Raw genomic sequence first — 23459 nt, forward strand, 5'->3', positions numbered from 1 at the left:
TACGGCAGACCGAACGGAAAATCCATCCAACCAGAGAGCGCGTTTCGTGAGTTTCGGTTCGTAAATAAACCAATGAAGAAGAAGAAGGAGGAAGGAAAGATGGAGGAGAAGGAAACAGCAGACATATTGTTGAAATGGTTTAGATCTTCACCTCATAGCTCCATGCTCCTGAAATACTCCCAGTCGTGGTAAACAAGTTTTTTTGCAATGCGATGCAATAGGTGACTGTGAGCGAGCGCTGCAATCTAGAATCTGAATGCTATTGATGGTTTTCCTCCATTTTACACACTGAACCTTTAATTAAGCTACTTTCCTTAGAGAGTAGCCACTCACACGCAAAAATAATATTTTTTACTTGTATTGGAATTCCATGTAAGAAATAGATAATGCACAGTGTGGTTAGCTGAACCCTCAGCCTCTCTGCTGTTCTCTCTGCTTCCTCCCACAGGTTCATTAGCAGCTGTAGCTGCCAGTGTAGCAGCTGCTCCACTCTGTCTAATTAACACTAGTTGAAGCGGCAATATTAAAGAGTCAGGGACTGGAGGTGAACAATTAATATTTCTTCATCAGAAGATATTAGGCTACATGTGCCAACATTGGTGAGAGGATGTGGTCTGTAAACAATGTAACAGCACGTGAAATTCTCCATAAGCAGCTATATGTGAACAACTAAGCTGAAGACTTTCAAGCCATAAACATTCAATAATTATGAAAACTGACAGAAATAAATATTCATAGCTCTTTACTTGCAAAGTAATAGCGTGTTGCTAATAAATGTAGCACTGAGCGCATAAACTGTTGTGTGGGGAAATGGGCTGGCCTAATGCTAATAAGTGCTAACGAGTGCCATAACTCCTGTATAACCTCATGAAACGTACTAAAATTTATGTCAATTAATAAACTGGTTATAGTGACACAAACCATCAGCAAAATATCACTTAATATAACTCAATCACCTTTTACGGACCCACTTCAGGTAGACTAATATTAGCTTCCTAGCTTGTAACACATTGATAAGACAGAAGGAAACAAACACATTTAGGCTCCGTCTTTAACAGCCTGTAGGTTCAGTTTAGTAGGTAGTTTAGTTTGTCTAAAAGGGTGTATTCACACCTGCTTTGTTCTGATTCAGCAACTAAACCGGTACAACTGTTGCATTCTTTTTTGGGATAGTTTGTGTTCACACACGGTAACAGTTCCAAACGGTCCAAAGTTGTAAACAAATGCCATGCACTAACAAACTCTTCTCTAATTGGTCAGAAATTTAAAAAAATGAATTAGCCCAATGAAAATTAAAATCCGACATGGTCCGAACCACAGTTGAAGCCCAGACCAGACCCAATCCGAGTGTGTTCACATTTGACCAAACAAACCCATCTCTGACGCAAATAGCTCCCTGTTCCGGAACAACTACATAGTTCAATTGATCCAGGTGTGAAAGCATCCAAGTTGTACCTCCCAAGTGTTAGTTAGGTTTAGCTCCTGAACCCCAGTGACCCTGGAAGAAGAAGCCACATAGCGAATGAATAAAATGTACGTGTCGCCCCCCCTGGCAAAACAGACTTTTTCTACCAGACGAAAGCTTCTAAAATAAAAGGCAGATGATCCCAGGACAATAAAATTAAAAGTTAAAGCCACTCTAATGGAATTGGTTGAGGTGTAATGCAGCTCCAGGCTGTATGAAGCAGCCCAGCCTTTAGACTCAGCTCAGTGGAGGTTCTGTCTGAGATACACCTGCTCAGTACAGCCCTGTTCGTTTCTGCAAATCCTGCTCCTTTCCTCATTAACTGCAGCTCATTGCCCGAACCTTTATGAATTATGGACTAATTTGAGCCCCACTGCCTTGTTTTCCATAATTGCTGCCATTTAACGGGCAGACCTGAAGGAGAGCTGAAATGCCATTAGACGTGTGGCCATAGCTCAGGTTTAGATGTTCCCCCTCATAAAGCCAGAGCCCTCCCCCTCTCCTTATCAGCTCCCACCCCCCCCCCCCCCTCTCCCTGCTGTTATGGCAGCCCCTGGGTTTCATTAGATCAGAGTGAGATGAAATCTCCACTCCTCCTTTACAACACTATTTGCACTGCAATTACTTATTAAAGCCAAGGGTACAGTTAAGACGTCACGTGACTGACAGGAAGGTGGGCCACCGATCCGGCTTGATGTACACACCGACTGCCCAGTGTTCAGCTTTTTACCGCCTGCATGACCAACCCACCGGCCACATCATCTCTTTTCATTATTTATAGACATGAAACCAATTTGGTTCACACAGCACCTGCATTAATCAATTAAAACAGACTCGTAAAATCAATACTTAGTCAGATTCTACAGTTACAATCTCAAAGTGTATTCCAGCACACATCACAGAGGGACTGTCTGATCACATGGTGGGAGGAGGGTTGACTGAGGGTGAAGATGATAGTAGAACATTTGATGTCGGAGCAAAGTGCTTACTTGGCAGTGTTCCGGATTTAAATCTACTGCCCGAAGGGAACTTGAACCTAGTGAGCATACAGATACAGAATGTGTAAAATGTATAAATGAATATATAATTGATAACTTAGATAACTGCAGACGTGTCAACCATCACCCTCGACTCCGAGAAAACAGTTGTGCCAAATTTGAAAAAGTTCCTCCAAGCTGTTACTGAGATTCAAATGATGATCACAATGTATTTATTTTGCACTTACTTACATGTATGTGTTAAAGTATTTATTTTTCTCCTTCAGCGTGTTGCATTAGATGGAACCAAGGAAACTGCAGTGTCCACAGGTTGTTTTTTGTTGATGTGTGCAGTCTTACCCTGAAATCACATGTATCATCACTTCTGTTGCACATTCATGTTCCTGCAGGTTGAAGAGGTTGTTGATGAAGTTGAGGCTTCTGCAGACTAGACCATTGATGGGCAGTTATTTATCCTAAGGGGCCACATAAGAGACCCAGATCTGTTTCTTGGGGCCACGCTAAACCTACTTTAATTTTACCATTAATATTATATGTAGAAAACATACACTAATTATTTACATTCACCATTATTCTTCTGTATTTATTATATCAAAAATGATTCCAAACAGCATATTATGAACAGCAATGTACTGTACATAAAGCAGCACAACTTCAGGGATTGATTGATTGATTGATTGATTGATTGATTGTTTTTATTTCGTATGAATGACATACATACATATATGTACATACGAAACGGATAGGTAAGAAGCCAAAGGCTTATGAGGAACCTACCCCCTTACAACTGTTACATTTACAATCAATCATGGTGTAGAGACCATATCACTAAGGTACTTACATATAATACAGAGACAAGTTTGAAGACATGATTCAGTAAGCAAACATTGTTAAAGGGACAACGAGGAGTTTTGGAAAAGCGAAGCGTTTTCACACTACATTTATGAGCCTCCGCGCGCACCGTAAAATTCTTTGACCGGCGCAAGACGGACTCATGTTTTCATTCATCAATAATTAAAGTCAGAGGTTCAAAGAGGTTCAGTTACCGTCGTAGTTCCGACCATAAATGGCCATTCAGCTGCGTTATTCTCATTAAGGAAGCGCTGGTCGGCTCGACCAGCATTTCCGCCACCACTAATAATAACAAAATAACGATAGAGACAGAACGATATATTTATCGAAAATGGGCCCATTAACCACTCAATGAGTTAACAAGTGTGAGTAGCGGAGATTCATCCACATTAACGTGAGACTTTTTTATAACCGAATAGAAACTCCTCGTTGTCCCTTTAAATAAGAAAATAAGACGAGTATGGGTTGCTTTGGCAAAATTCATACATAATTCATACCTCACACTTTATGAGAAATGAGGGGTAGCTTTCTTATAACTTATTAAAGCAATTTCATAAACAAGGAAGAACAATGATTAACTTAATTTCACCAATGTCTATAATAACTGTGAATACAGTAAATTTGCATGAACACATTTGATTCAATCATCATGTACAAAACACACAAAGCCTTAAAGCTGCGAGCCAACATCAAAAAACTTCACACTCAGAAATACATAAACCTTCAAAGACCCTTTCCCTGCCCCTATGCATCCAAGATTTGTCCATATCCTTCAAGTTTAGATTTTATAAACATTTTTTTGAAATGATAAATATTCTTACTTATTTTAATCTCATCTGGTAATCCATTCCATAGTTTTACTCCCTGAACTATGTTGTCATAGATACATCCCATCCTGTGTTCCTGTTTTAACTCTGAAAAGAATAAATAACCAGAAACTGTATCATGCTTATAGTTTATGGATGAAGTTGTCTAATTAGCAAGGGCTTCACCATGGTCCTACCTCGTGTGCAGATCTGGTGCAATAACATAATGTAGCTGACTAGGCAAGTAGGGAGGCTGCTCAGCCACCGGCCACTATCAGAGCCTAACCTCTGCTTTAATGATACTGTAGATTATAAAATGTCCCATCTGTGCTGATTAATTGACCTCTCACTCACTGTTTCCTGAACTCATATTTTACTACTTCTACTAATACTAGTCTGATTGGTTGAGGCATTTCACTACGACTATGGGATGGTAATTGAAGATTTGAGTACATTTTATGTAAACGTCAGTTCAAGCCTGTTTAGATTGTGATCACTTTTTATATGAGGCAAATGTGCAAAATTCCAAGTACCACTTAAAGGGATACTTCACCCAAAATAGATAATTCACCAATTTTCTTCTCACTGTCATGCCAAGGAAGGGTTTGAAAAAACTTTCGGAGTCATCAAAGTGCTTTTGGAGTTCCAGGGGGGGTCCGGCTGGCAACGGATTTTCATATAATGGCGGCGGATAGAGCTCACTTTTGAATCGTCCAAAACACACACTATGAAACATCCAGATACCTCCATACTGCTCGTCTGTACTGACCCAAGTGTCCTGAAGATGCCACATGAAAAAGTTGTTTGGAAAAAATTAATATGATCTCTGTTTTTAGCCTTGTTGTAGCAGTAGCTCCCAGTGGCTCTGTATGATGTTTGTACATCATACATCCAATGGTTTACAACGACGAATGAACATCTCGCAGCGAATCAACAAGGCTAAAAACAGAGATCAAATAATTTTTTTCCGAACAACTTTTTCATGTCACGGCTTCAGGACACTTGGGTCAGTACAGACGAGCAGTATGGAGGTATTTGGATGTTTTGTTGGCATGACGGTGAGTAGAAAATTGGTGAATTGTTGATTTTGGGTGAAGTGTACCCTTTAAGTGTTGCATCTCTGTGCAATTATTATATGTTGCCATTAGGGACGCGCCAATCCAATATTAAGATTAATGGCGTTGTCGTCATGTGGTCACATGAACTAAAGGAGTCAGCACTGCTGAGTGGGTTAATACTACTGCTTCCTGTTGCAGAGGCCGGCTCTCTGCTGGAGTCCTTGATGGAAGGAGACTTTGAGGCGGTTATTCTGAGTCCTGTGGTGTTGGACCTGCTCAGTGGAGACGCCTGCTGCAGCGAGGGGGAGGAGATTGAAGCCTACCTGGAGAGACGGGTCCTACTCTACCTGACTGGAGGCACCGACGATGACCGTGCCAACAGGTAACTATAACGTTATTCTTCTCTCAGTGGTTATGATTGTGATTGTGATACTTTTTAATGTGCATCAGTCTAAAAGGTCGCTCTTTTTCTGTGCAAGTGTACGGTAGCAACGTTGAGTGGTTTCAAGAAGGATTAAACAGCTGGAAAGTTTTCACAGTAGCAGTTACTTCCTATTTTATCATGACAAAAGTAGGTTTAACAGGGCCTGAAATTCAAATTCCAAAAGTGGGCGGAATTCCCCCTCTAAGGGCTTCACATGGGGGGGATTTTACTTTGTCGGGGGGGACTACAGGTCGTATATGTCCTGTTAACTGAAATTACATTTTGTTGCTCTCCTTCAACTTAAAACAGTATTCTCTGCACTACATTGCTGTTCTCTTCTCTTTCTCCTTCTGTGGTCGTCTTTTGGAGCTGCATCTGTGTGGCTCCCTCTTCTCTCTAGTCTTCTTGCTCTATTTCTTCCAGAGCCCAAATATCTGTATTATATGTTATGCTTCAGATATAAATGATGCTGCAACTACACAGCAGTTCAAAGTCTCAGTTAGCAAACTCAGTGTTAGAAGGTTTTCCCTAGCTTGACAGTTGTACTTTCAGATACTGTCCCCCCTCTATTAAATATGAAAGGAGGCTGAAAATCACAGGACATGTCTATTCTGATTATGTTAATCAGAGGTGCTGACATGTGTGTTTCTCTTCTATAATACACATTCTACGTAACGTTGCCCCCACGAACCTTCAATTATGATCGATTTTATGTCCGTGAATAATCGCTTCTCTAATTTTGGTAATCAGGACAGCCCTAATATGAATGAGAAGCCCGATTTCCCGTTCACAATTATTGTAGGTCTCAACGTTGTCTATCCATCAACCCATTTAAGATTCTTCATAAATGTTTCCTTCTTATGTGGCTTCCGTGGCTGTGATACAGCAGCAGCTTGAATGAGCAGCTGACAGGTCTGCAGAGATGATGTGATGCCGACATGTCGACATAGAGCAGAGTCTCAGAGAAAAGTCTCCTTAGTTGCGTCTCAATTCAGTGGCCACGTCGTCCTTCAGATGCTGCATTTGAATCTATCGCTGCAGAACTGGACTAGTCTCATTTCAATGCCTTTTTCAAATATGTCCTCCTCTTCCTGGACGATGAAGGATCCGACAGATCCTTCGTGGCCCATTGTATCCTGAGATTCATTATGAGCTAGTAATGACGGCCAATACTACCAGCAGCAAGCCTGAGGATTATACTGTTAATTGACAGCATTGGTTTCAGTTCAGTTCAACAGCTAATGGCACAACTGCCTAAAAGATTCTGCAGAAAAAAATTACATGTCAAGGAGCTTCTCTCTTCAATGCACAGACACACAGAAAAAAACCTCCATAGAACATTTGTTAAGTAAAAGCTATTGATTGTATTTAAAGCAAAAAATTAACTTTTCCCTGCAAATTTGCAGAAGTATTTTGTTTCAGTTCCGCTAGATATCAGTCACAGAAGGAAATTTAATTTCAAACATCAAATGGCGAGGATGAAGTTAAAGCTATGGTCTACGTTTTGAAAGAGGATGAGAAAAATTTGAAAAAAGCACCTCTCACACACCCTCGCCCCTCCCCTCTGAGCTCGTATGGCCCGCCCCTCGGGACCTCCCCGCGACGCGCCCCCCCCCCCCCCCCCCTCCCCTCACAGAGCAGAGCGGAGCAGGCAACAAGCCTGCTGCCTGCAGAGACCAAACGAGGCTTCGAGTGCGGAGTAAAATGTCATATTCACAGTCACAACTTCCACAATAAAACCAAAGATTACCTGTTCAACATAAACTCAGCACCGCCGCTGCAGCAGCCTGACCGGGTCTCTCTGCACCGCGGCGCCGCGGAGCTCCAGGCCCCGACTCTTCCTGCTCCTCTCCCCCAGACACAGGACCCTGTCCTGGGTCACCCAGCGCGAGGAGTCTCCCTGTAGCATGAGGCTGTGCTCGGCGCTAGCCCACTAATGGCGGCGGCGCCAGCCCCGATGCTGCCGCTGTGCACCAGCTGCCGGTGATGAGACGGTGTGCCAGTACCGTCGTCGCCGTCCCCGGCAACGGGACCGCTGGTACGGGCAGCGCCGGCATTAGCAGCCATTAGCACAGCCTCATGCTACAGGGAGACTCCTCGCGCTGGGTGACCGGCCACGGGGTGCTGTGTCTGGGGAAGAGGAGCAGAAAGACCGGGGCCTGGAGCTCCGCGGCGCCGCAGTGCAGAGACCCACTCAGGCTGTGGCTGGGAGCAGCTGTGTCAGGGAGAGGAGGAAGACCAGGGTAGGTCAGCAGGGCCGCGGTGTGCAGGGTGCAGAGCACCCCGGTCAGCTGCAGCTGGAAGCAGCTGTGTGTCGGGGAGAGGATCAGGGAGACTCAACGCGGCACCGGTACCAGTAATAAGGGCAGCAACACATTCTGTGCTTCTGTACTGTGCTTCTCTGAATCCTAGTGGGGCTTTTTTTCGGCAGACCGACCGGGGGGTGGGGGGGCAGCAGGCGCTGAATTGGTGGGTTCATGTGTCTGTGGCTGAGCAGCTCAGAGCGGTTACAAACTACTTGTAGTTTCTAATGGCGCATTTCCACTAGCACGGCTCGGCTCGACTCGGCTCGGCTCGGCGCGCTATTTGCGTGTTTCCACTAGCACGCAGTACCTGCAACCAGGTACACTTTGGTATCACCTCAGCCCTGGTTCCAAGCGAGCCGAAGCGTTACTAAAACGTGACGTCAGCCGACTGCCTTCCACTGATTGGCCGATGAGTGTCGTCACTGGAAGCGACGACCGACAACAGAAATGTTCCTGCTGAAGCTGTTATTACCAGAGAATTTCTAATATTGGGACTGGCTCTGTTATTACGTGACTTTATTAAGTTTTATATTTTTTCATACGAGAAAGTAACTGTTTAGATCCCCATGTGCGGTTAGTTTATCCAAACGACGGCTGTTTAGAAGTTTGCCCCGATGTTTTTGGGAGAAGTGAAGCTCCAGGTCCGAGCAGCGACCGCGACATCAGGCAGCAGCCCGGCTCCTGACGTGCTCCGCCGGCCAGCCTACCATCGTCACCCCGAGGAGAAAACGACCGCTAATTAACTTACCCGATGGCTTTTAGAGGTTTACCACCGGCTGGTTAAACTCTTTTTCGGGGATAAATGTTTATCTCATTAATGAAATCTAACAATTTTGGCTGTAGCAGAAGTTTGTTTGTGGTTAGACAGAAGAGCATCACTGCCTTGGGGTCTGTATGCACAGAAAACACCACATTTACATCAATAAATAAATGTTTTACAATGAACCAGGCCGATCTCAGAGCTGGCAAGACTCTCCGGTAAGGCATATTGAACGGTTAAATGCCGTTAACGGGACGAGAGCAGTCAAAACGGCGGTTTAAAGCTAGCTACAGTGAGGGTAGGTTCACTTCCTGTTTACAAAGTAAAAGCACCAATTCTATCGTAATGGCTTTCCTTATGATAAAAGGCAACGGGTATTTTATTTTGTGAAAATAACCGGAAGTGCGTTGCTCACTACGGCTAGCTTTAGTAACGCCGACTTCGTTGAAACAAAATTGTAAACAGCTGGTATTTAGTAGGGATGCAACGGTTCTCGGTAAAATACCGAACCGTTCGGTACGGCCTGCACGGTGCAATACGCTCTTGGACCGCGGTATTTCAGATTCAGCTTCCATCAGCTCTTCCTGCTTTACAGGCAGCTGTGCCGTGTATGTGTGTGCCTGGCCGTTTAAGGCGAAAGCCCGCCCCCGCGAGTCGATGTCCAATCACTGTTGAGCCTCCACACACTCACAGTGACTCCCCCCCATAGACTGTAAAAGCTCCCCCCCTGCAACTGAAAGTGCAGCAGGTCAGCCTCACACACAGAAGAGGGGGGAAAAAAAACAAAAACAAAACAAACAGGCGGCGGCATGAGCGGTCGCTGATCGCAATCGCGGGGGAATTTAATTAGTTATTAGCGCGATTTAGCACATTTAGCTTTTATTAGAGTTCCAGCACAACTCTGTCCATGCACACCGCATGTGTGTGGTCGCGTATCCGCGTGCGCGCGTGTCCGCGCGCGATAGAGAGACCGAGGTCGAGCAGGAGTTGATTGACAGAGATGAGAGGTGGTGAAAGGCTGTTTAAAAAAAACACAATAGACTAACTCCTTCTTTCCCAGTGAGAGACTGTGGCTGCAGCATAGTGACGGTCTTCCATGACGGCAATATAGTGCGATCTCTGTTTGAAAGCTGCTTCAGAGTGTTCATCATGAAAGACTAAAGGAGTGTGCAGAGGGAGGACCTAGGGGCTGTTCACTGACAGTTCAGGTGTGTGTGTGTGTGTGTGTGTGTGTGTGTGTGTGTGTGTGTGTGTGTGTGTGTGTGTGTGTGTGTGTGTGTGTGTGTGTGTGTGTGTGTGTGTGTGTGTGTGTGTGTGTGTGAGTGTGTGTGTGTGTGAGAGAGAGGAGAGCTGTATTAGAAATATTATAAATTATAAACATTATTTTGGGAGAAAAAAAAAGTTCTCTGCACAAAACACATACCGAAACTGTACCGAGAACCGTGGCCAAAAACCGAGGTACATATCGTACCGTGGGCTACCTGTACCGTTGCACCCCTAGTATTTAGTCAGATTTTCAACACGTTGGGGATCTAAACGACTACTTTCTCGCCTGAAAATGTTTCAAATGTTGCTAAAGTTATATATTTACAGAGTTTAGAGCGTTGCTCGGCGCCGTGTAAATGACGTCACGGCGGCACTAGTGATACTCAGTTGTAATGGAAACACAACCAAACCGAGCCGAGCCGTGCCGAGCCGAGCCGTATTGAGCCAAGCTGTGCTAGTGGAAATGCGCCATAAGCGGAGGGGGTGGGGACGAGGCGGGTCGAGGAGGAGCAGGCGAGACGAGGGGATTGGATGGAGGGTACGAGCCAGTGGGAGCCGGACGGGGCGCGCGGCGCCCATTGGTCAATTTGTATGCAGGCCCACAGCTGATAAACTGAATGGATTTTTTTGGTTCTTTTTGCTATTGTGTATATCGGACCACCGGACCATAATCGCTGTATAAACGATGTTAATAATAATTACCAATGCTCCAAATCGTAGACCATAGCTTTAAATCAAATGTGTATTTCTGTGGTAGGTGTTCAACTTTGGAACTCACTAACAATTGAAGAGAAGAGTTGTTCAAATATGTTTCAATTCAAGAGGGTTTATAAGAAAAAGTTGGGGAATTTATATAGAAATATGTTGTGATAGAAGGAATTGGTTGTGGATTTTATTTTTTTCGTTGCATATTGTTGGCTGTAAACTGGCATATCAGTGGTTAAGGCGGCCGCCCCATGTAGAGGCTACAGTCCTCAACGCAGGCGTCCCTGGTTCGATTCCCGCGTCGGGCAGACCTATCCTGCATGTCATTCCCCCTCTCTCTGCCTCCCCCTTTCCTGTCTATCTCTACTATGGCTATCAAATAAAGGCATAAAAAAGCCAAAAAATATACTTAAAAAAAAAAGAAAGGGGCATGTATTATAAGTTTTCTTCATCCTGCTCCTTTTCAATCCTAGGATTCGAACAAATAATAGAATAATGGAAAAAGAAATCAGATTTCATCATGCACGATGGCTACGAAGGGCCACACACACCTTCACACACCAGGTGCTCTGCAGGATGTGGTCCTTGAATTGAGACACCGCTGTTCATACAAACTATCCAGTCAACATTGGTGCGCAAGTGTGATTGCTAGGTAGTTGCAGCACTGAATCTCATTTCAGTTAATGAAGTTGGTAAATGGTGGATTGTTGTTGATCCCAGTCCTCACTAAGCCCTGTCGTCTGTCAGGTTACAGGCAAATCCAGTGTAATTGAGAGTGAGGTGGAGAGAATCCACTAATTAAAATCTCCAGTCTGAACTGATGGGGTGTTTGATGGTGGGAGTGTTTGATGGAACCACAGAGGTGTTCTCAGGAGTGTCCTTGTTCTCTCACGTACTCTATTGCTTTGGTCATGAATTATTAATTTTTAATAAGGAAAGCTGAGCATCCCTCCTCTTGCTCTGAGGGCAGGTCCGTCTGTATGTGTTGAATGCACTGCTTATTTCTCCTCCTCTCCCTTCATCACACGTCCACCTTCCCTCCTCTGTCACTCAGTGTGACTCTCTCAGTCTGATAGAAAGGCCTTTATTAATTACCCACAGAGTGAGGTCGCAGCTCCAAAAGAAACTCCTGTGACCTAAGTCAGAATCAGAGAAATGTTTTTTTTTTATTTCAAATCTGAAAACCTCCGACCACGACTGTCTCCCCTGCTGCAGGGAGCTGGCTGTCATGGCCCTGGCCGTCTCCTGCCTCCACATGTTTGTCCAGAGTAACTGGACCGGTCCTCCAGTGTCCATCCATGTCTCCGACCTGTTGCCCCCGGCAATGCTCCCCTCTCAGGTAAGAAACCGTCTTAGTCATGTTATATCAAATGGTTTACTGAAAAGTTTTAACACTGGAGAAGTTTTTCACTTGGTAGTTATGGAGTGTAGGTACTGGGGTGTTTAATAGTACGACTGTATACTGCATTCACAAAGTCATTAAACTATTGTTTACTGACTGTGTCACCACTTCTCAAGTCAAGGGTGTAACTTTGGGTTCTTTGTCCATATAAGAATTTTTTTAAGCGAAAAAAGTGTATATCAGTGTATATGTGTCGGGGAAAAGTGCAAAATCATTAACTTTGATAAAAGGACAAGGCTAATTAAGCCTAGGACAAGGCTAATTAAGGCTAATTAAGCCTACCTCTTAATTTTGATATTCCCATATTCGTTACAGTAGTAAAAGGTAGTTCAGTCCTTTACCACCATTATTTTTAATGCATTTTAAATTGTAGTTGTGGTGAATAACACATTTATACTGACAGGACTAATGCTTATCATATCATCACTTGCCATTGTCTAGCTATTTCTTACCAGTTTGTGATATCGGCAGCTAGGCTATGACAAGGCTAACAGTTAGCCTGCTGCAGAGGTATTAGAACGTAGTAGTACACCGCACCTTGTCATTAACACAATGTAAAGACCAAATTTGATTCAGAGAGAAGCCGATCAGTTTTCAGACCAGATAAATCCTACCAGCACATTGACTCTGTGGCGTCCTCCCCCAGCTTTACCTCCAGCCACTCGCAAACTAGAAACCAGCTAACTTAAGACAGCAAACCACTTGCTAACTTAAAATCATATGACTGTTACCTCCTTTGGACAGACAGTGTTTTTTCCATTTAACATGAGGAACCAACCATTTAAAATTGTTAATTGGCTTTGTGGCTCTTTTCATTATATTTCTGAGCAGAATATGGGCTTGACCAATTATGGCTGGTTATATTGCCTGGGTTAGATTTCTTTTTTAACCCCTCTATTAAATCACACCCTTGTCTTAAACATTATCTGTGGACACTTCCGCAGGAGGTGATGGTTAGTTGGGCAAAGCTACCTAGCTAAAGGGGCTAGCTAGCTAGTGGGCAGTGAGGAGCTATCTGGCTAGTTGGCTAGTTAGTTAGCCAGCTAGTTATCCAGAAAATTAGTTTCACTGAAATTAGCCAGTTTACTAGCTTTACCTAATTAACCAAGTTATAGATTTTTCTGGGGCTACTTAAATTGTGCCTATTAGCAATAGAGTCAATGTAGGTATAAATAAATCAATATTATGATCTAATATTTATTAATAATTTGAAATGACATGTGTTCCCCATTTTTGAGTGATAGCAACAAATATAATACTGTCTATTCTAGTTGATCATGTTTGTGGTAACATGGGCTCAGCTGAGTGTGTCAAAGCTTAACTTTATGTTATGTGGAATGTAAAGCGAGTGGAGTGAGCAGGAGCAGAAGGAGTTAGATGCTCGGTTCAGGAGAGGTTCCCTGTAATGAAGCATCTCTGGGGTCCTAATTACACCGGGTTGAGGAGATTGCTTCCTCTTGGCAGCGTGCCGCTGAGAGCAGGATAGTGCATTTCACACTGCCATTACACCAGAGGAGAGAGCATTTCTTTTATCAAAGCAATTCCTCTGGCATCAATGATTGATCTGTGCTGTCACAGTGAGGAGCCCCGTTTAGAGGCCAGCCCGTCCACAACATGCATGACAGAGGATGGAGAAGACACACGGCGCGGCTGTTGTCATGAGAATTTAATTCAACAACGGACAACAGGAAATGTTAAATGTGCTTGAATCTCAGGCAAATAGATTTTCTTCAAATGAGGTGAAATGTGGTCAGACCAAAGTTCACCCCACCACCGCAGGGAGAGTGGCTCAGTGTATATTATAAAATGACTGTATAAACTATAGTGTAGCAAATGGGCTCATTAAATCTGCAGCTTCATCACCAGTGTAAACACTGGAAGTGGAGTTTGAATTAACTGTTCTAAAAACTAATCAACAGTTTATATTAACTATCAATCAGACTTTTGTATCAAACTCTGTTTTCTCCGATGTATGAATATGAAATAAGAAGGTCTCAGTGTTTCATTTAGCAGCAGGCAGTGAACTATGAGGATACCACACTAGCCCTATGCTGTCCTACTCAGACTGCAGAATCTTGGAACCTCATTTATATTTATATTAATGATCCTGTGAAATATTAGCTGCAGCAGCAGTGGGCCATTGTGTGAATAAAAGGTAAACACTGGTTGTAGCTACATTACTGGTCCACAGGGAGACAACATTTAGAATGCAAGAAACTTGAAATGGTAGAAAGAATGGAGTTGGAAGTGATTATCCTTCATCCTCATGTCTTCGTTCTAACTTAGAGCTCGTCCCTCCAGCTGGTCTAAACTCTGCTGTATCCTCCTGTCAGTTAAATGTAACCTGTATAATTTGAACTGGCAGCCTGAGACCTTGGTTGAGGCCATCCACTCCAGCCTGCTGCTGGATGGGGAGTCGGTGTACAGCCTGGTGGCCAACCCCTTCCTCCTCCTGCTGGCTCGCGTCATCCTCACCAAGTGCTCCTCCAAGATGGACAGCCTCCAGGTAGGAAAGCCCTCCTGTCTCAACCACCTCCTCTTGATGAATTGTATATTATTGATCATTTTTAATGCCTCTGTGCCGGTGACAGTCAGAGCCGGGGGCTTATTGTTTTCAAATTGTCCGTCCGTCCATCCCATTCACGTGGACACAATAGTCTCAGGGATGCCTTGATGAAACTCTTTCAGCACTGACACAAATACTCAATTGGACTCAAGGACAAACTGATACAGCTGTGGTGGCTAAAGGTCATGGTGACTTTGCATAACGCGGTTTGAAAGGGATATTTAAACATTTTGGCAATTTTTTTTTTTTTTTAAAGTATATTTTTTGGCTTTTTATGCCTTTATTAGATAGGACAGTTGAGAGTGTGACAGGAAACAGGAGGCAGAGAGGAGGGGAATGACACGCAGAATAGGGCCGTCCGACGCGGGATTCGAACCGGGGCCGCCTGCAGGGAGGACTATAGCCTCAACATATGGGGCGGGTGCTCTACCAACTGAGCTAAACACCGCCCCATTTTGGCAAATTTGCCTATTGCCATAATCCCTATAGTTTTAGGAGGAGGTTCATTACCTTTAATTGTCAGTGCAAGCTGTTTTTAGATCGGCAGGACAGAGACGCAAGCTGCTCAGCTAACGCAATGGAGGCATATGGTATTCCCATGTTTCCCTCAACAAACTAAATACACAATCCACTCTCGTGGACAAGTTGTGACCTGCACATTCACCACGCTATGAAATAATAACGTATAACTAGAAAAAGCATTTCCAAGAATGGAAATGGTGTGAATGCTGAAAGCAGCTGAACGCTGTTGCAGAATTAGCAAATAGTGCAAGCAGTGATGACCATACAAATGTTTGACCGAGGTAGGAATCGAACCCACAACCTCATGGTCAGTAGACTTTCACTCTGCCTCAAAGCCACAGTGTACACACAGTTACAGAGACTGTTGTCTGTTGATGAGCTGCACTCTGTCTCACTCTGAAGTTAACGAGCCCAAAGCTGCACCTGTTGGAAACACACTGTGTCAACACCAAGAAAGCTTGAGAGTCAAGCTTGAATGACTTACAATGAAAATTTCTGTGAATTTCAGGCTGAGAGCAGCAGTTTCAACATGAAGCAAGTTATCAGAAGTCAACAGAGGACGACTGGGAAAATAATTCACTATAATTGTTGTTGAGGCAAGATTTGAACCAGGAATCGAACCCACAACCTCATGATCACTAAACCTTTACTCTGCCGCTTCACCACAGAGAGCACAGACATAAGCATGTTACCATTGTAATGTGATGATGTGCTGCAAACGGTGGCAGTAGCAATTAATGCGTTTCTTAACGAACACCTGTAACCAATTGAGGGTGGGGGAGGGTAGCCTGGCTCTCGCCAGACCCTTGTAGTTCCGCAAAGCTACGCTGAGCTCCACGCAAGGGTCTGGGACTGCTCCATAGGCGATTAATTTCAGAAGGCGGGGCCTTGTAAAAAAATCTTGTATGTGATTGGATAAACCACTTGTCCGTTATCTTGAATGACGTGCTACTTCAGCCACTCACATCGTTCTCTGTTCATCTTTCAAAGAATTAATATTCGATAGATTCGACAAAACAGTTGAAATAGCAGAATCAATGCCAACGCACGACTCCTCACTGCGAGCCGCCATTGTTGTTTGACTCAAACAGTCGCTTCAGCGCTACGTCACACCTCAGAAAGTCCCGCCCGGCGATCCTGATTGGTTCATTATTTTTTGCTCCGGGGAAGAAGTTTGCATTGGCCTCGAGTCCAGACCCTTGTGTGAAGCTGAGCGTAGCGCCTCTGGTGGAGCTTTGCGGAACTACAAGGGTCTGGCGAGAGCCAGGCTAGGGGGAGGGGAGCAGAATTCAACATCACATAACAAGATTGCTCAGCCTGGATTCGAACTAGTGACCTTGGGGTTGGCAAGCAGCCACCTTACCAACTGGACTACAGACAGAGTTGTGGAGAAGAGAGGTTGAGACTTTGATGAATGTGAGATTTTTCAATGATGCTTAAAAAACAGAAGAAAATAGTATAAATGAGCCACAACAAGTAAGTAGAGGACTTTTTTGTGACCTGTGACTATTTTTTGGTGAATTAAAATGAATTAAAAAGCACTTAACAGCAAGTTACAAAGTTGAGCTCCTTCTCCTGCTGCTGTGAAAAAAATGCATTGGGCTGAATGAGAGCAGAGAGCTCCCTGGCTGCATTTAAAAAAATATTTTAAATTATTCTCTGAGTCTCTGTGCATTTTTGACGCCATTGTGAGACAGAAGACAAGCGTGGCTACAAACTGTTTCCAAAATCATGAGTGTAGAGTGTCATTTGTAGCTTTGCTGGCAGTTTCAGAAGAAAAGTTCCAGTCGCTTTTTTGGATCTCCTGCACTCTATGATGACGTCACCCACTCTGACCCAACCCCATACACACTCATTGAAAAGTGTGAAATTTGTCAGAAATCCTCATTTGCTTTTAAAGGATTTATCTCAAAAACGGTACAAGCTATGAAAAAGTTGTACATACAGGATGAATACATTAGAAGTTTGTCTACAGCTCAGAATTTGAATGAAGTCTCTAGCTGAAAGTATGTGGACGCTTTAAAGGCTGAAAGAAGTAAGAAGATTTGAAGAGTTTCAAGACTGTTCCAATGCATTCTCTATGGGGGAAAAAAAAATCAGAAATAGTTGAATATTGCAAAAAGTATGAATAGTTGAAAAGAGAAAAGACATAGCACACCTGTCCCGAAAAGGCTGAACATTTTGATGTGAGAATTGTTCAAATAGCACAAAGTATGAAGGACTAGTTAAGTGTCAAAAGTATAAAGAAAATGGCCGAACAGAAGAACAATAGTGTGAATGCTTCCAGCATTCACACTAATTATGTAACATTACGGCACATCAGCAAATACTGGCTACGCATTTGCTTCGAAAACAACTTCATCTCGCAACGTTGCGTTATTATCTCATAGCGTGGCGAATATGCAAGTCACAACTTGTCCACGGGAGCGTTTTTGAGTTGTGGATTGTGTATTTGATGAGTTTAATGAGAGACAGAGGGAAATACCGCACGCCGTGCATAGCTCACGTCTCTGCTCCGCCTATCTAAAAACAGCTTGCACCGACAAGTAAAGGTAATGAACCTACTGCTAAAACTATAGGGATTATGGCAATAGGCGAATTTGCCAAAATGTTGAACTATCCTATTAACAATGTCAACTCCTCAAGAGAATCCCTTAACATTTGGCACAAATACCCACAGGCACTCAGTGATGTTTCTTAAGTGTTCACACAGCAATTATGACAGACACACTCCCACACATGCTAATAAGTTGTTACTATTTAAAGTTGTGTTACCATTTTATATGACTGGATGAACAGGGAGCGGTGGAGGCAGTAGTTTAAAATAATAGTTTCCCTCTAAGAGTGACTCACCATGGTGAATGCTGTATCTGTGTGCTCCTCTGTAAGTAGCAATGTCATAATGGGTGTTTCACTGGTATTTCATCAGGCCAGGCCAGCTCAAGGAGTCTCAGCCACAGAGAGCAGAAAGCACAATTAGGTTTCAACAGGTTCACAGATACAGGCCAACTGCTAATAGCTAACCTTTTCCATAGAGGCTGATGGCGCCTTAATAAGTTTCCAGTAGACTGGTCGCTGGGAGGCATCTTGTTTTTTTCAAGAGGAGCCACTTAATGAGCTCAGTTCTTTGCCTCCTCTCTTTTTAATCAGTTGCCTTCATGTAAATAACTAAAATCAAAATAAGCAAAAGAAACAGTGTAAAAGCTGCTGCCATCACCTGCTCTGAGTGCAACAATGGAGTAAACCCTGTTGTGTTGTAAAGACCTGTTTTCTCTCTAAACACTAATGAGGGAGGGGGGTGGGGGATTAATTACTAGCAGCATTTTCTGCCAGCCAGTGGGGACGTGGATCACCTAACACACCGCTGCTGCCCTCAGGAGGGATTTGAACACAAGTATGACATGTGTGTGTTGACATGATGAATGTACAGCATGTGAATGTGTGCAGACGATCAAACCTCCATGTAAGCGGTCGATGAAATGAGGAAGTAGGTAATAAGCTTTTTATGTCAGTGGGCCGCTCTACAGCAGGCAGCAGGGACACGCTCAGGTTATTTGTTGGTTGTGTTAAACTTGTGATTAACTCTTTTAATCAATTTCTTCTATTAAAAAGCTTGTCTCACCTCAGTCTCAATATATCAAGTCAGATCAAACAAAGCTGACCTGTACATGTCCTGTACAGACAGCCATGTCTTTACTGTCCTGTCCTCCTGTCCTCCAGGTAGTGTTAACCGAACATTCTGTTATTGACGAGTTTTTTAAACTGGTGACAAAAAAATCTGAAGCCCATCGGCCATTTTGACCGATCAACACCCCTGTTCTGTTGGTGGCGCGTGTGCATATTAAGTAGCTGTGATCTAGTCTTAAAAGTTGGGTTGGAGATCTTATTCTGAATCATTTTTTACTAATCTTCTAGAAATCCTCTTATAGGAGAATTCTGGTCATTTTTGACCCCTAAATCGTTGTCCTGATGGTCACCCAGTGTTGGGGGGAGCAAAAAAGTGACTAAAATTGATGCAGGCAAACCAGAGTTACACCATGGCTAGACGGTGCTAGGGATAGCAACAACGCTAACCTATGGGGGCAATTCTTTCAACCACAACAAACACTCAAAAAACAATCAAATATCTATGGTACATGACTGGAATCCTTATGACACACCACTGAACTCATATAGTGTACAGTATAAACAGTATAAACTTTGTGTTTTTGCGTAGTCACTCACCTCAGATAGCCGAACTCTGAAACATCCTGGAAAGACATTACTATCCGATCGCAGAGCGCCTTCTCCCCGCCACAGAAACAAACACTTTTTCCTTGTTGTGATGATTTCTTTACAAAAATAAACGGTCAGAGATATTTTGGACATTACCACTGCACTGCTCCACCGTTTATTTTAGTAAAGAAATCATCACAACAAGGACAAAGTGTTTGTTTCTGTGGCGGGGAGAGAAGGCGCTCTGCGATCGGATAGTAATGTCTTTCTTTACTACATGCAAAGACTTCACATCCAGACATCCGTCCAGGTGTAGAAATCAACCTGAAGTTTGTTGTGTATTTGGCAGCGGAAGCGACCGACACAATATTAGGTCACTCATGTGTTTCAGGGAGATTGTTGATAATTGATACCAATTGGTACCAATTCACCATTCAGAATCTAATAGGATTTAAATCAGTTTCTGTGAATCTAGTCAACAGTGTGAGAGAATCAGGCTCTGAAAGAAACTTTTTTTAAAATTTAAATGGAGTGTTTTGCTTTTTCCACTGAGGTCACACTAACCTCTGGTTCAACTTCACACTGCACAGTTCAGTGAGGGATTATTACTGACTCACTCTAAGTTTTGCCTTCAAATAAAGTGGTTAGGATAATCTGACAAAGCTCTTTACAGGCTCTGGTTTGTCTGACTTTCTCAACCAGTTTTTTGTTGTGGTTGTTGCCAGATCTTCACAAATATTTCTCGTAAGTCCTTCGTCTTCTTCTCACATGTTGTTCTGTCTCCTCCTACGTAGCTGCTGCCCTGGTGGACGCTGCGCTACATCAACCTGCACCAGCAGATCCTGGAGGCTTGTTCTCCTCAGCTGCTCAGCCTGGCCGTCAGCAGCATGGACCAAGGTCTGTGACCGTCCTGTCCCTCAGCTCTGCTCTGTGTGTCATGTGTGTACCAGGATCATAAGACTCATATTACTCATTCACTCACAATACACCGCAGCCTGCTCCAGTTCTGGTTCAATCAACGTGATGTAAAGAATATAACAGCATGGTGTTTTGTCTCCAGCTCTGGTTGGTGGAGGATTTTCTCCCAGTCTGATGAAAGATCTATCAGACTGAATGAGGAAGCTGTTCCACATCTGTTTATCTCTGTAACACAGCTGAGATGGAGACCAACAGCTGTTGCTCTGTTCCATGAGGCTGACTGGCAGTCACACCACAGACCTCACACTTCAGCTTTCACCCAACTCAAACGTCAGTCATCACTCAAACAAGTGAATACATTGTTTTAATGACAAAAATTGATCATCAGAGTTGTGGTTGGGGCTGTCCCGATTAATCGACCTAATCGATTACGTCGATGATGTATACGTCGACAGGTACAACACACCGTCGGGTTGTGAACCATAGACTGTAACACGTGCAGCAGAAAAACACCTGCTGTACCACAGCAGCAGCACGGCCATGAACGAGCACCTGAAGCTGCAATATCGTTCCGTTCATTCATCTCCGCAGAGCGCTCTTTCGCTGTTATTGACTCTCTCTCTCTCTCACTCACTCACTCACTCACTCACTCACTCACTCACTCACTCACTCACTCACTCACTCACTCACTCACTCACTCACTCACTCACACACACACACACACACACACACAGAGCGAAGGGTGCGTGGTAAAAGCGAAACTCCGGTCCGATCGCGGACCCCCCGCGCCCCCCTTCCTTGTCGGACAATCAGACCACCCGCCACAGTCTCCCTGCAAACACTGGTTCCGCTGCTTTATGTATCCATAGATGTAAACACGTCCTCGTGTTGTCTTTTTTTTTTTTTTTTTTATCTACTCCGCTGCTGCTCTCTGTGCACCCCAGACGCAGCACAGCACGCAGATCGTATGTGAGGGTAATGTCCTGCACCCCCGATTTAAAAAAAAAATCCTAGAGGAAACACTGGACTGCTCCATGACTATACTAAATAAATGTGCCTATTCAAAATCATTGTGCTAATATTTCAGTGTGCACTCTGTATCTGTCTATTTTCCAGGTTAAAGCAAACTGATGTGGCACAGTTTTTCCCCTCCAAAAAAAAAGATTATTTAGAGGAATGCACACCAGAAAGAGTATCTGAAGAATTTAAATAAGAGAAGTGTTCTGAAGTGTTTTTTTGTAAATGACTAATCGTCAACCAAAAAATAATCGTTAGATTAGTCAAAAAATTAATCGTTAGACTAATCGACTAATCGAAAAAATAGTCGATAGATTAATCGGGAGAAAAATAATCGTTTGGGACAGCCCTAGTTAACTGACTAATCAGAGCAATCAGCTAATTTACTACTGTACATCAGAAAGAAAGAAAGGTTTTTTATTGCCAAGAACAGTAAAGGTCACTTTACAGCAGCACAAGGAACTTGAAACACAAGAGGTACAAAAAATAGTAGAAAGTAGCGAAAAAATAAAAATAAAAACAAAATAGAATAAATAAAAAATATTCTAGTGCTAAAAATATGCATATAGGCTACTATATACAATTTAGAATTGTAACATAAAGATGGATGTAGCCTCTGCCCCCCCTCCAATCCAAAAATGGACAAAGAGGTGGAGCATGTGTGGAACTGAGACTTCAGTACATGACTGTTTGTGGAAAGGATGAGCTCAGCCACCTGTCACTCAAAGAGACAACACCTTTAAATCCCTTCCATGTAAACATGTGAGTCCTGTAAGCAGTCGTCATGAAGGAGGAAATTATCTGTAGAGACCAAACTGTTTGTGTTCACCATGACTGTTTCTTTTCTATTTTTAATATATATATACATTGGGGATTTTTTTAAATATATACTGTATATATTAGATTTTATTGCCTTTATGACAGTCTAAGAGACAGGAAATGATGCAGGAGAGAGATGATGAGATGAGGGATGACATGTTGTGAACCCAGGCCATTGTGGTCAGGACTGTGCCTACAGGGGCTGCACTCTACCCTGACACCGGAACACCGGAGCACCCTGTGCACCCTAAGACATTTTTTGGCATTTTTGCCTTTAATTGACAAGATAGTGGAGAGAGACAGGAAGGTGGGGAGAGTAACTGGGGAACAGACAGATCGGCACTGTTGTGAATCAATCCAGCGATCACTGCATTGGGTTTTGCCAACATGGGACGTTGTCAGGACTGGCTCCTTTTCCTGACAAAACAAACGCGGAGAGGGGAGGGTGCCGACAATAATCATATTTATTTATTTATAGATCAACAATCAGTAATGGAAGATATCAGTGGTGAGTGCGGGTGCATGGATGGATATGTAAGTGTTGTCTTTGCATTAAAACCAAGAGGGCAGATGCAGCGGGGAAGCTGCGGAACGCCAGGCCATGGATGGAATGAGAGAGAGAGGGAGACGGCGTTCTCCACCCGGCTTTTACGAACATGGCTACGCCCCCCCCTCGGCACGCACACCGGAGGCCCATGAGTAATCCTGAGGGAAGGAGAGACAGGAGAGCGAGAGGGGCGCCGCGCACACACACACACATATACACACAACCACTTGGGGTTGTCACACCCCCCCCCCTTAAGACGGGACCCCAAAGGGGAACCGGCACAGTAAACCCACAACCTATTAAGGGTAGCAGGACCAGCTACAGGTTAACCATTTACAGTTATAATCATACTCTAAATAACATGAACAATTTACATGAACAATTCCCACTGCAAAACCCCACCCCAACTCACCCAGCTATCCCAGAACTCTGCAACCTGGTACCGGGGAAGCCTATTTAAGAGTTTGAAAGGACGGAGGAGCAGGAGTGTGAAAGCAGGGATAAAGTTACATGTCGTCATACATACAGATTAAACAGTGCACAACTGACCCAATACCCCATCAACTCTAAGGCAGAGGCGCCCTAGACAAAGCATCTGCCAGGATATTATCTTGCCCTTTAATGTTAATGTTTAATTATATCTAAATCATAACCCTGCAAAAAGAGAGACCACCTGACCAGTCTCTGATTTGGAGTTTTCAAGGAACCTAAGAAGGTCAAAGGGTTGTGATCTGTATAAACAATTAAAGGTGCCGTCCCACCTACGTACACCTCAAAATGCTGCAAGGCCAAAATGAGACCCAAAGCCTCCTT

At 43.6% G+C, this 23459-nt stretch overlaps 1 protein-coding gene across 1 annotated transcript in view; it reads left to right on the forward strand.

Annotated features, from left to right (window-relative positions):
- The window catches only part of ttc27 (tetratricopeptide repeat domain 27), a 104489-nt gene that overhangs the window by 1853 nt on the left and 79177 nt on the right, over window positions 1-23459 (forward strand). Inside the window, exons 2-5 of the mRNA XM_085800881.1 lie at window positions 5378-5561; window positions 11856-11979; window positions 14408-14548; window positions 20140-20242. Coding sequence (XP_085657007.1) covers window positions 5378-5561; window positions 11856-11979; window positions 14408-14548; window positions 20140-20242 — 552 coding nt within the window. The remainder of the gene's footprint in view (window positions 1-5377; window positions 5562-11855; window positions 11980-14407; window positions 14549-20139; window positions 20243-23459) is intronic.

Source organism: Trachurus japonicus, chromosome 15 (genome assembly GCF_045865225.1).
Source record: "Trachurus japonicus isolate A0001 chromosome 15, Traja_1.0".
In the NCBI taxonomy this organism is placed as follows: Eukaryota; Metazoa; Chordata; class Actinopteri; order Carangiformes; family Carangidae; genus Trachurus; species Trachurus japonicus.